General features: G+C 48.0%; 1 protein-coding gene across 1 annotated transcript; it reads left to right on the top strand.

The window, feature by feature from the left end:
* The first annotated feature begins 5,889 nt into the window (after window positions 1-5,889).
* Window positions 5,890-13,203, top strand: SOX18 (SRY-box transcription factor 18). The gene is made up of 2 exons (XM_061630978.1): window positions 5,890-6,802; window positions 11,533-13,203. Exons 1-2 carry the CDS (start codon window positions 6,319-6,321, stop codon window positions 12,405-12,407), a joined length of 1,359 nt encoding a protein of 452 aa, XP_061486962.1. The 5' UTR covers window positions 5,890-6,318; the 3' UTR covers window positions 12,408-13,203.
* Window positions 13,204-13,780: the final 577 nt, after the last annotated feature.

Below are 13,780 nucleotides of genomic sequence, written 5' to 3'. Positions count from 1 at the left end.
GTAAGTGTGTGTATACTAAGGATTGCAGCTGCAATTAGGAGGACCCACTAACATCAATGGGGCTTTTGGCCCTGGCCTCAAGTGGAGGCAGACAGCATCCTGCAGGACATTTCTGTCGATAAGGATATCCTGGCTTCTCTGTCCTGAAACAGCAATATGTTTCCAGGGGGGGAGGGGGGTCCTGTGATCCAAGCCTGGGAAAAGGTCATAGCTCTGTGGCAGAGCATCCGCTTTGTACACAGAAGGTCCCCGGTTGAATTGCTGGCACCTCCAGAACTCCCTGCCTATTGACATGAGGCAGGCACCATCAAGGCCTATACAGGGACACATGATTGGTTGCATCTGTTTAAAAATTTGTTTTCCGTGTTTTATGGGGTCTAATTGTGTTTTTAGATGTTTTCAACAGTTTTTAAATGGGTTAAATGTTTTTATTCTATTTTTAATTATATTTTTTAAATCACAGATTTCTTTGCCACCCTGGGATGCTTTGGGAGGAAGGATGGGATATTTTTATATTATTATCATCGTCGTCGTCGACATCTGGGAAGGACTCCTGTTTGGAGAATCACTGCTCACAATTTTATTTATTTATTTATTATATTTATATCCCGCCCTTCCTCCCAGTAGGAGTCCAGGGCGGCATACTGAGTTAGATGGACCAACAGTCTGACTTGGTATGACACAACTCCTATGTAAGCCTTCTTGCCCTCTAAATCTGGAACTCTTCTCCATTAATTGGCCCAATGCAGCCAATGAGCTATTGACTGTTCCTGTGGTGGGGGTGGGGTGGGGTTAGCTGCATTCTGCAGATATATACTCTTCCCCATTATTCCTTAAAACTAGAGCTGTGTGCAAATGGCCTCATGAAATTCTCTAACCTATTTCTTTGCTGAGAAATTTGGGAGGTGGGGGGGTGACCATTTCACCAAATTTCTGGAAGAAGAGGAAAATTCTGTGACGGTTTCTCAGGGCAGCGACTTGCCATCAGCAGAGGTTTCTCTCCCCCCCCCCGCTGCTTTCCAGCCATTGCAAATGGCAGCAGCAGCAACTATATTATCAGCGCGCCACCCCTTTGCATCCTTCCAAAACGTACCTAGCGAAACGTACCTAGCATGCATTCTGGTGTATTGTTTTTATGTATTTTTTTTTTTTTACACATGGAAGCGTTTTATTCTTTTTAAATGGTTATGATTGCTTTTATTGCTGATGTTTTTGCTGTAAAATCACTTGGGGATATTTTTGAGAAGAAATTCATAAATTGAATTAAGTTATGTAGGTAAATAAATATGGTGGGGATGGGAGTCGCCACAACAAACTGGTGGAGAATATTTGGAGAAAATACTTCAAGGTGGTCTTTTTCTGAGGAAGGGCTGAAGCTCAGTGGTAGAGCGTGTGCTTTGCATCCAGAAGGTTCCCAGGTTCAATCCCCACTGGCATCACCAGGTAGGGGTGGGAGGGTTGACCCTGCCTAAAATTCTGGAGAGATGCCGTCAGTCAATGTAGGCAACACTGAGCTAGATGGAGCAATAGCCTGACGCAGTATAAAGAAACTTCCCATATTCTAGAGGGGTGAGAAAAAAGATCTCGGGAAATTTCTCAGAAAAACTCTCTGCTGAAAAATTCTTTATCTGAGCTTTCCTTAAAACTGTCCAGGCTTAAATGCTGGCACGTCCTATAGATTCTGGGGGTTAAAAATCCATGAGCCCAGCTTAAAACGTGCTCTGCATTCTTGAGTCATATGCACAGGGCCTTTTCATGTTTATTCCCCCAGCAAATGATCACTGGATCTTTTGGAGGCAAATTCAAGAGGCAGCTGGACAGCCATCTGTCAGGAATGCTTTGATTTGGATTCCTGCATTGAGCAGGGGGTTGGACTTGATGACCTTATAGGCCCCTTCCAACTCTACTATTCTATGATTCTATGAAATAAATGGACATTAACACCAAACTAGCACTGGGGAAGTATAAACCTTCCAGCACCTTGGAGTATTTTTAGCACTTTAACTAAATATTTTTAACTTTAATATTTTTAGCAGTATTAGTGCCAAACTTATATCTAATCACATAAACAAGCCTTCCCCAACCTTGTGCCCTCCAGAAATGTCGGACTACAATTCCCATCAGCGCGCTGCCTGGGGCGACAGCTGGAGGGCTGTCACATACATTGCATGTCTTACAAGAGCAGAATGCTGGGAGATGGGGGCAATGCCAACTTTGTTCTGGCTATTTTGCCCTGGGAAACAGCGGCATAATTCATGCCCAGCTGAGACTCGGCATACTGTTTACCTTGCCACAGAAGATGAAGGAATAACCATGAAGATGGGTAGAGTGAGCATGTGCAGAGTGACATTTAGTCCCCAATGAGTATCTACATCCAGAAATCTCTCTCTCTCACACACACACACACACCCGGGATAATTAGAGATCACTGTTTCCAGATTAGTCACCCTAAAATCGTAAGAAGAGCCTGGCTGCTGGAACAGGCCAAAGGCCCATCTAGTCCAGGATCTTGGCCAACAAAATGCCCCAAGAAGCCCACAAGCAGGACCTGAGCGCACCTCATCTGCAATTCCCAGCAACTGGTATAGAGAGACATACTGCCTCCAACAGGAGGAACAACATAGCCACTGTGGCTAGTAGACCCTGATAGCCTTGTTCTCCATGAACTGCTCTAATTCTCTTTTAATGCCATGTAAGTTGGGGGCCATTTTGTGGGAGGGAATTTCATAGTTTTAACTATGCAACTGAATTTCCAGAGACTGCAGCACTGAAGGGAAGCATATTCTGGCCCGGCGTTGAAAGGCCACAGGAAGGCTTTATCTGAGCCCTCCCAGGAATCAGGGCAATCAGGGCAAGGGGAAGACCAGTGTGGCCTCACCCACCAACCAGAGGAACAAGGGCTGCAGTGTTGTCTGGGTTGGGGGTAGAATCATAGAATAGTAGAGTTGGAAGGGGCCTACAAGGCCGTCGAGTCCAACCCCCTGCTCAATGCAGGAATCCAAATCAAAGCATTCCCGACAGATGGCTGTCCAGCTGCCTCTTGAATGCCTGCAGTGTCGGAGAGCCCACTACCTCTCTAGGTGATTGGTTCCATTGTCGTATGGCTCTAACAGTTAGGAAGTTTTTCCTGATGTCCAGTCGAAAACTGGCTTCCTGCAACTTGAGCCCATTATTCGGTGTCCTGCACTCTGGGATGATTGAGAAGAGATCCGGGCCCTCCTCTATGTGACAACCTTTCATGTACTTGAAGAGTGCTATCATATCTCCCCTCAGTCTTCTCTTCTTCAGGCTAAACATGCCCAGTTCTTTCAGTCTCTCCTCATAGGGCTTGGTTTCCAGTCCCCTTATCATCTTTGTTGCTCTCCTCTGAACCCATTCCAGTTTGTCTGCATCCTTCTTGAAGTGCAGAGACCAGAACTGGATGCAGTATTCAAGATGAGGCCTAACCAGTGCTGAACAGAGGGGAACTAGTACTTCACACGATTTGGAAATTATACTTCTGTTAATGCAGCCTAATATAGCATTTGCCTTTTTTGCAGCCACATCACGCGGTTGGCTCATATTCAGCTTGTGATCAACAACAATTCCAAGATCCTTCTCACATGTCGTACTGCTGAGCCAAGTATCCCCCATCTTATAACTCTGCATTTGGGTTCTTTTTCCTAAGTGTAGAACTTTGCATTTATCCCTGTTGAATTTCATTCTGTTGTTTTCAGCCCAATGCTCCAGCCTATCAAGGTCCCTTTGAATTTTGTTTCTGTCTAACACAGTATTAGCTATGCCCCCCATCTTTCTATCATCTGCAAATTTGATAAGCATGCTCTGTACCTCCTCATCCAAGTTGTTAATAAAAATGTTAAAGAGCACTGGGCCCAGGACCGAGCCCTGTGGTACTCCACTCGTTACTTCCGCCCAGTTTGAGAAGGAACCATTGATAAGCACTCTTTGAGTACGATTCTGAAGCCTACTGTGGATCCATCGGATAGTTGTTCCATCCAGCCCACATTTAGCTAGCTTGCTAATCAGAATATCATGGGGCACTTTGTCAAAAGCTTTGCTGAAGTTGAGATATATTGTGTCCACAGCATTCCCATAGCCTACCTCTGTGTGTCTCTCACCATCCTTGCAATCTCTTGTAAGCTGCGCTGAGGATCATTTGATTGAACGTCTGGCCCAAGGTCACCCAGGGAGCTTCATGGCTGTGTGGGGATTTGAACCCTGGTCTCCCAGGTCATAGTCCACAAAATGTGCAGGCACTATTCTCATGGGAGGAGGGGAGCCAATCTGCCCCCTTTTCCCTCCGCCCTGTAAATCATGCAGATGCCTATCAGCAGAAAACCTAAATATGTCCACTGTGAAGAAAGTCCCACTAACTAAGTTCTGAGTAATTAAGTCCCACATAACGCTTATTGAATTGCAGCTTCAGCATTCTTAAATTTCTACTGCTGGTACTATCCATCAGCATTAACTGAATATGCTTTACAGCAGAATCAAGAAATTAGAAGGCTAGGACTGGGGAGGGCAGCTATGAGAGAATTAGAAAAGGTCCTCAAATGCAAAGATGTGTCACTGAACACTAAAGTCAGCATCATTCAGACCATGGTATTCCCAATCTCTATGTATGGATGTGAAAGTTGGACAGTGAAAAAAGCGGATAAGAGAAAAATCAACGCATTTGAAATGTGGTGTCGGAGGAGAGCTTTGCGGATATCATGGTCAAGACAAATAATTGGGTGTTAGAACAAATTAAACCAGAACTATCATTAGAAGCTAGAATGATGAAACTGAGGTTATCATACTTTCGACACATAATGAGAAGGCATGATTCACTAGAAAAGACAATAATGCTGGGAAAAACAGAAAGGAGTAGAAAAAGAGGAAGGCCAAACAAGAGATGGATTGATTCCATAAAGGAAGCCACAGACCTGAACTTACAAGATCTGAACAGGGTGGTTCACGACATATGCTATTGGAGGCCGCTTATTCATAGGGTCGCCGTAAGTCGTAATCGACTTGAAGGCACAAAACAAAGGAACTTCAGGCCAGGGCCCAGACGGACCCTTCCCAACTTGGCTAGGCGCCCTGCTCCTCCGGTGATTTAGCCAGGCTGGACTGTCTCCTTGAACGACGGTCACGGCTCTTGCTTGCCTCGATGTAGGTGCGTGTTGAAACTAGTCTACCCTACAAAGGTAAAATTTACGTTCGTTGCTCCACCCGCTTTTGGCCTCTGGCCCCGCCCATTACTCGCATGTGCTCTCCCCCGAAGGTTGCCCAGTTGGAAATATGGCTCTCGGGCTGAAAAAGGGACCTCCCCTCCCCCCCGCTTTCCAGAGTAACAGATGTGCCCCGAAGAGCTTACAGGCTTAACTTTCCTTTGAGCTATGAACTGTGCGCGCACTCGACCCCTCTCAAAACGCAACCATTTTCAAATAATCTCACCCCCCCCTTTGAAAATAGAGGCCTCTGCACCCCTTCTCCTCTCCCCCCGCCCTCGCCAACTGAATCTCGAAGCCAGCCTTGCGACGGCGACGGAAGGAGGACCTCGGCCGAAGCTCGCCCGCTGCGTTCGCCTCCACCACGTGCACCTAGGAGCCGATCTTGTTTCGTTGCGGTTTTTTTTGTTTTGTGTAGGGGGGAAAGTGATGCACAAGAAAGACCTTTAGGAAATCAGAGCAAGGCTCAATGAACGACCTCGCCTCCGCCCCCCAGCATAAAGACCCCAGAAGAAGAATCTCTGCCGCCCACTCCGCTGAGGGGTTTTGCGGTTGGCGAGCTCGGAGGTGCCGCTGCGCGCCTGAGGTTTTTGCAGACAGATCCCCCCCCCAATTCAGAGGAAGAGGGGGGTGCATTTTTTCTAATTACCTTTGTCCAGGGGGGAAACGGCGCGTCCCCCCAGCACCCCCCGCTGCCCGCTCTCCTCCTCTTCCCCCCCCCCGTTTCCCCGTCGGGGTGTTCCTAATGGACCGTCCCAAGCCTCCTCCTCTTCCTTCTCCCTCCTCCTGATGGGACTCGGAGCCTTTATAATGTTGCCCCTCCGACGGGATCGTCTTTTCCACCAAGTTCTCCTCGTCCTCCTTTGGAGGGGGAAAAGCAGCAGCAGCAACGCCCAGTGGCTCGGGCTGCCGCCGCCGTCCTCCTTGCGCTCGCTCTTGGTGCCGCTCAGCGTCTGTGCCACCCGCCCACCCACACTCCCCTCTTGGTGTTCCCCGGCGGCGCCTGGCGTTTCTTTTGATTTCCTGGGGAAGGGATCCCGATTCTCTTCTTTCTTTTTACCCCTCTCTGCTCGGCTCGTGATCCCAAAAGGTCCGTCTAGCTGGAATGAATATATCTGAGTCTAGTTTCTGTAGAGAGGAGATACCCCAAGCCAGAGGCGACTTTTCATGGGGAGCCGTCGCGGGTGCAGCAGCAGCGCCGCCGCCGCCGCCAACAGCAGGAGCAGCAGCCTCTGATCCTGGGCTCGCCTACCCGCAGCAGACCCGGGGCCCAGAGCCAGCCTCCAGCCGGACCCCCAGCCCTGATCCGGGCTTTGGATTTCGCCCAGGCACAGCGCCGGCGGCGGCGATCGGGGGAGGAGACCCCGGCGGCGCGCTCTTGGGATCCGCGGCGTCCAGCCGTTCGCCCAGCCCGGACGCCGGCTATGGCTACAGCGCCGTCTCGGGCCGACCATCCGAGGGCAAAAGCGGCGAGGATTCCCGCATCCGACGCCCCATGAACGCCTTCATGGTCTGGGCCAAAGACGAGAGAAAGCGGCTGGCCCAGCAGAACCCGGATCTGCACAACGCGGTGCTGAGCAAGATGTTGGGTAAGGGCAGCGCGGCAGCCAAGCGCAGCGAGGAGACCCCCTCTGTATGTGCGCGCGTGTGTGCCTGCGCGCGCGTTCTCTCACCGCCACCCGCCCTTCATCTCCCTCTCAGGGCAGCGGGGGTGAAAGGATTAAGGCATCCCTTCGAACAGTACTTCGTGACCCAATGCACTGTGGAACTCCTTGCCACAAGTTGTGGTGACGATATGGCCACTAGATTAGATAGCTTTAAAGGGGTGGGTGGGAAAGGATTAGAGGGATTCCTGGGGGAGGACAGGCCTGTCAAGGATTCTCAGTCCCTCTAATTGCAAACTGGTCAGGTGTGGAGGGCAGACGGCTCTATAGTTAAAAGAGAGGTGCAGGGATACAAGGGGGAGGGAGTCGGCATTCGCAAAGGAGATCAAAGGTTTGCATAAGTACAGAAATCTTTTTTAAAAAAAAATATGGTAGCAACTTTCCCTTCCCCCAAAAAACCATGTTTGCTTAGTGGCCATGAGATGCTGAGTATCTTGGGTGGAGGTTGAAAACTGAGGGAGAGAATCTTAGAAGAGGCTATCTAGAATCCTGAACGGGGCAGCTCACACTGCAACATTTTGTTGCAGGTCCCACCTATTAGCCGTGTCTGTGAAATGGACCCTGCATGTTGCAAGGCACCTTACCTCTGCGTATCAAATGCAGTGGGAAAACAGGAAGGGAGGAGGCTGTGGCCTCCTTGTCCTGTTTGTGAGCTCCCTGGAGGCATCTGTCTGGCTGCTGCAGTTGGAGTCATAAAGGTGGATGATCCGGACCAACAGGGCAGTTCTTACAGGGGCTGAAAAGGAGTTGGAGGGTGGGGGGACAGCCTCTAAGAAGCAAGCCCTCTGTTATGGTGCAACCTTTCTTATCAACCCCTCTTATCTCTGGAAGTCACTTACAGTGAAGTCCTATTTACTCAGAAGTAAATCGCAATGTGGTTTATTGCCAGGCAAGTGGCAGTCTTAATCCGGATTTTTTAGCTTTAACACCCTTACTGTTGCACTTGAATGTGAGGGTAGATTACTTCTCTTGCACTGTTAGGGGGGCCTGCTTGTGACTTTTGCTCACAAGGGATAGCCAAAGAAAGTGACTTTAAATGTGAGGTTTTAAACTGAACTACAGGGCAATGCCTTCTGCCTCTTGCAAAAATCCCCCGGGGCTAATGCAAATTTTCAGATGATGGAGGTGGTTGAGAGTGCAAAGAAATTACCCCTTTGTGTTCATAAATGGGTTGGTTACAGATCGTAACAAGTTGAATTTCCCCCATCTTTTCAGGATATGCTTATCGTTGAAATAGTAGTTCTACCTAGTGTTGGCAAGTGAGCCCAGACAGTGGAATTTAATCCAGACAATTAACAAGCAGTACTAGGCAATATTTGAGCGTAGGTGGTATTCACAGGCACGGGATCGCACCCTTATGGAATGGACTGCCTTGAAGTCGATTCTGACTTATGGCAACCCTACGAATCGGGTTTTCATGGTAAGCGGTATTCAGAGGGAGTTTACCACTGCCTCCCTTTGAGGCTGAGAGGCAGTGACTGGTCCAAGGTCACCAGTGAGCTTCATGGCTGTGTCGGGATTCGAACCTTGGTCTCCCAGGTTGTAGTCCAACACTCTAACCACTATGCCACACTGGTACGCTGTGTTAATTTAGAATCATTACCCCCCCCGGGTCTGTACGGACCAGCCTTCCCCTATCTGGTGCCCTCCAGACTTTTTGGACTGTGACTCCCAGCATCCCTGACCATTGAACGCGATAGCCGACGCTGATGGGAGTTGTAGTCCAAAACATCTGGAGGATGCCAGGTTGGGGAAAGCTGTTTCAGACCCTAATATAGATGAAAATCCCTGTTTCTCCCAAAAGGATGAATTTTAAGGACTAGAAAAATATTTTTCCCCACCTGGTTTTTCTTGATTTCATGTCTTCGGGATAGTAGATCTGAACGCAGTGATTAACAAAAGCCCCGTGCTACCTTAAAGACTAACACTTATTTATTGTGGCATAAGCTTTTGTGCACAGGCTACAGTCACTTCATCGGCTGCAAGACATTTTGTCTTGACAGGTGTTGTGTGGGTGTGAATGCTGCTACATGCCTTCATGCTCATTTGCAGACACATTCAGGTACAGAGGGCAGGAGAAAGATTGTGAAGAGGGGGACCCCAAGTTACAAAGGGTAACAGTAGGCCTAACACATTTCTATCAAGAATCTAAATACATACAACATAGGAAGCTGCCTTATATTGAGTCAGACCCATGGTCTGTCTAGCTCAGTATTGTCTACACTGGCTGGCAGCAGCTGTTCAGGCTTTCAGACAGGGGGTCTCTCCCAACCCTATCTGGAGATGCCAGAGATTGAATCTGGGACCTTCTGCATGCAAAGCAGATGCTCTGCCACTGAGATATGGCCCTTCTCCCTTCCTACAAGGTAAGAGCAGAGCGGCCCATTCGCAGCAACAAACCACTGGTTTCCTGTTGTGCTAATTTAATTGGAGGAGAGTCATTCTGGATGAACAGAGATATGGTGCAGCATGAATGCTTTATTAATTTAAATATATATTTGACTTATTATTATTATTATTATTATTATTATTTGTTGTTGTTGTTGTAAAATCTTAAAAGAGATGTGAAACTGCTCTAGGGATGGGAGAAGAGACTTTGTGACATCTCAAGCACTGGCCAGTCAGCACTGTGCACAGCACCTTCTAGTACAAAAAACCAGAACTGGTTTCCTCTGAGCTCAGTCCTGGGAAGGGAATTGTAAATCTGTATACCGTGCAGTACAATGCTCGGTACAATAGCTTGACCGATCAAACAGTCTGCCTCTATATGCACCCTTACTTTCTGTAGAGGGAAAGATTAAATCCACACTCAGTGCAATCAAATCAGAATTCCATAAAACAGAATAAAAAAGAATTGCTCCCACCCTAAAAAACAGGCAAAACGGCGTTTCCCCTTGTCCTTGGAAACACTCAAGGAAAAAACATCTCATTCATTCTGACCCTTTCCCAAGTACCTATCTAGAACAGAAAGACCCAGGCTCCTAAATAAGATTGTCATACCTAACTTTGCTTCCAAAGTGTCCCTGATCCTTTCTTACATCACGTGCCATGTATGACTGTTAATTACTGTGGGACAGAGCATAGGAGAGAGCTATTTCTAAACTGAAGGTGCATTGTAGCCAATGTGGATATCACATTTGTATTTAAGCATAGACAAGGGAAATACAAAAAACAGTGCAATTGTTAAGAACATAAGAACATAAGAAGAGCCTGCTGGATCAGGCCAGTGGCCCATCTAGTCCAGCATCCTGTTCTCACAGTGGCCTACCAGGTGCCTGGGGGAAGCCCGCAAGCAGGACCCGAGTGCAAGAACACTCTCCCCTCCTGAGGCTTCCGGCAACTGGTTTTCAGAAGCATGCTGCCTCTGACTAGGGTGGCAGAGCACAGCCATCATGGCTAGTAGCCATTGATAGCCCTGTCCTCCATGAATTTGTCTAATCTTCTTTTAAAGCCATCCAAGCTGGTGGCCATTACTGCATCTTGTGGGAGCAAATTCCATATTTAACTATGCGCTGAGTAAAGAAGTACTTCCTTTTGTCTGTCCTGAATCTTCCAAATCTTCTGAATCTTTGTTGTTTGCAAAAACACCTTCAACCTCTGTTTGCTGTCTCAGATTCATTGGCACCCCCTAGTTTGGAAGATGCAACTGGCAGCTGAGTAGACACTACTGAAGTTAACACACATCAAGTTTTTTTCATGGATTTTGGAATGCTGATATGATTTGGAAAATGTCCAGATTGCAAATCGCTATATTTTTGGCCGAGGGTGTGGGGAATCCTAAATGAAGTTGCCCTTGGATGCAGCAAGTTGCAATCTGGACATGCTGTGGTTGTGTGAAAGCACCGTAATCCACTGTTATCATATCAAAACTTTGGTTGAAGGAATGAGGACAGATCTCGCCTTTTGCCACTCTTTACCTGCCTCATGATGATTGTGTGTGTGCGAGAGAGAGAGGTGTTTCTAGTCTCATTCACATCAAAATTCACAGCAGGGCAATAACTTTATTAGGATCAACGAAAATGTAACAGAACAGTGAATGAGTTTTTGTGTTTGTTCTCCAGAACTCTCCATCGGACTAGATGCTAAACTTTTTCTCTCCCCCGCGCCCACTCCTGTTTTTCTTAACACCCAGCCTGATGAGATCTGTGGACTCAAAAGCTTGCTTATTATCTCGTGACATCCCGGTTGCTCTAATAACAGTATTGTCCTGCTGTGGATTTTGGAATTCTTCTGATGGGTCTACATTTCTATCCTTACCTAGTGGCTTTGGACCTAACGGTTCTAATTCCATCAGAAGCTTGGAAGAGTGATCCCACATAGGGTGTGCTGCAGCCTTGTTGTGACACTTCTTGAGGTTCTGATATTGTTAAGACACATGGTGGCAAAACTGGATTCAGATGTCCCAGTTCCCCAGGTAGTTGCATGGTTTTCAAAACACAAAGCACTCTACTTCTCAAAGCAACTTACATTAGTGCAAGTGATACAGAATTGTAAGAACCTTTGTATGCTGCAGTTATTACATGAGTAATAGTTTGGGTTGTGAGGCAGATGCAGGACTCGAACCCAGATCTGCTGGAGCCCTGAACTCTCCTCAGCTCTATTGCTGGGCTGCTGTCGCTTCATGCCTGTGTTTTTTCTTTTTTGGACCCCTCTAGGCCAATCATGGAAAGCCCTCAGCGCCAATGACAAGCGGCCCTTTGTGGAAGAGGCGGAGAGGCTGAGGATCCAGCACCTGCAGGATCACCCCAACTACAAGTACCGCCCGAGGAGGAAGAAGCAAGCCAAAAAGATCAAGCGGATAGAGCCCAACATCCTCCTGCACAACCTCTCCCAGCCTTGCAATGACAGCTTTGCAATGAGCCACCGGGCTGCCAGCGGCATTGGCCACCCGGGCCATTCCCAGCCTCCTCCGCTCAACCACTTCAGAGAACTCCGCTCGGTGAGTTCAGACATTGAGAACTATGGCCTGCCGACCCCTGAGATGTCTCCATTGGATGTCTTGGAGCAGACTGAGCCGGCCTTTTTCCCTCCTCACATGCAAGACGACTGTAACATGATGGCATTTCGGAGCTACCATCATCACCCTCCTCCTCCACCCCAGATGGAGTTTACCCCAGAAAAAAACCTGGGGCGGAACATGCCGATGGGCTACCCCCAGAACCCACCTTCGCATCTAGCCGATGCCATGAGGACTCCCCACCCACCTGGTATGTACTACAACCAGATATGTGCTGGAGCCACCAATGGGCTTTCGGCCCACCTGGGGCAGCTGTCCCCGCCACCGGAATCTCACCATCTGGACGGCGTAGAGCACTTGAATCCCAACGAGCTTTGGACAGAAGTTGACCGCAACGAGTTTGACCAGTATTTGAATATGAGCAGGACTCGTCCTGATCCTTCGGGATTTGCTTATCATGTTTCCATGTCCAAAGTGACTCCTCGAAGCCTCTCCTGTGAGGAGAGCAGTTTGATATCAGCTTTGTCTGATGCCAGCAGCGCTGTCTATTACAGCACCTGTATTACTGGGTAGGGTTGCTCCTTTGTGCTATGTGTTCACCAAGGGGAGAGAGGATCAGGGCATATCCACAGGCTGAACCTGGTTTAACAGTAATTTCCTTTCCCCAGGGAGCCCTGGGAACTGCAAGGGGAGCCATGGGATCTTTTACCAGAATTCTGTCTCCTAATGACAATTCCCAGGATTCTTTGAGCGAAACTGTGTCAGTTAAACTAGCATGCATTTGATCTAAGCTCAAAATGTACATGTACCCTTAGGAACAGTTAGTTAGAAAGCCATGATGTGCAGGTGCTAGAGAGCAACTTGGTTCCCTGTCCCTCTGGGACATGATGCTCTTTAGCAAATTGATTCTTGCATATTGTTCATTGAGAAGCAAGTGCCAGTTTGCTGAGGTGCGAAACGTCTGCAGGAACTTAGAAACCTTTGCTCTAGAGAAGCAGCTCACTTTTCTGCTGTCGTGACGAGAGAGGGGCTTGGGAATCTCACTCCTGCAGCTTGTGAAATTTGCTGTGTTCACACATTACAGGTTTTTTAAGTTCCATGCTGAAGATCATTAATCATAAACCTCAAAGGGTAAAGTATGAATGCTGCAAATGTGTTGGCAGAGCAGACCTGTGTACCGCACTCATTTGGAAGCTGGAGGTTGGATGTTGTGCCCTGCCGAGAACACAATTAGTGGTAAACCCCAACTTTGCTATTGTGTAATGTGCGAAACGGCCCTTAGGTTCTCTGTTTTACACATTTTCAGCTGAAGCGGTGGGGGGGGGGCACAACCACAGCATAGCTCATTATGGGGCTACTTGCTCTTGCCCTCCCAATTCATCATAACATACAAATTAGCCCCAAACCTAGCCATAGTTCCTCTGTGAGATCCAGCGTTTGTTTGGCTGACATAACAGTGCTCAACTCCTCCATGGCCACGAGTGCCTTCGTGCACAGCAGGCTTCCAAACCCTCTCCCCTTAGCTGTGAACATTGCAATATTTACATTATAACATTAAATGCATTGCTTAGTTTTTTTTAAAAAATAATGATGCTGAACCACTGATATACTGTATTGCTATGTAGCACAGAGAGATAGACTGTTCCAGCACAGAAGGAAACTGCATTTATACGGTGCTGAGATGTGGGAGAGGACAGTCTTCCTGGACCTTTATTCCTTGGAGGGAATTCTACCAGGTGCAGCTTTTCTTATCCTTTCAGCACTATAACAAGACGAGCAACAGCTGCGGAAACCCCTTCCCTCGCGTAGCTGGTCCTCGGGAGCATTTGGCCACTTCCCATGATCAAGATATCCGCTTCTGTACTGCAACTCTTGTGTAACTGCGGAGACGGCAGCTCTTGACATTTGGCGTTCAAGAGGGGCGTTGGCAGTAAAGCGAGGTTGCT

The sequence above is a fragment of the Rhineura floridana genome, chromosome 6 (genome assembly GCF_030035675.1).
Source record: "Rhineura floridana isolate rRhiFlo1 chromosome 6, rRhiFlo1.hap2, whole genome shotgun sequence".
Taxonomy (NCBI): domain Eukaryota; kingdom Metazoa; phylum Chordata; class Lepidosauria; order Squamata; family Rhineuridae; genus Rhineura; species Rhineura floridana.
Note: the sequence above shows the minus strand (reverse complement) of the source record. Positions and strands in the feature narration are given on the sequence as shown.

Excerpts from the sequence above, each read along its gene's own strand:
- SOX18 (XM_061630978.1), top strand. The coding sequence starts at position 6,319 with ATGAATATATCTGAGTCTAGTTTCTGTAGAGAGGAGATACCCCAAGCC. Across the intron at positions 6,803-11,532 it reads GGTGCTGAGCAAGATGTTGG|GCCAATCATGGAAAGCCCTC; the intron begins GTAAGGGCAGCG and ends GGACCCCTCTAG.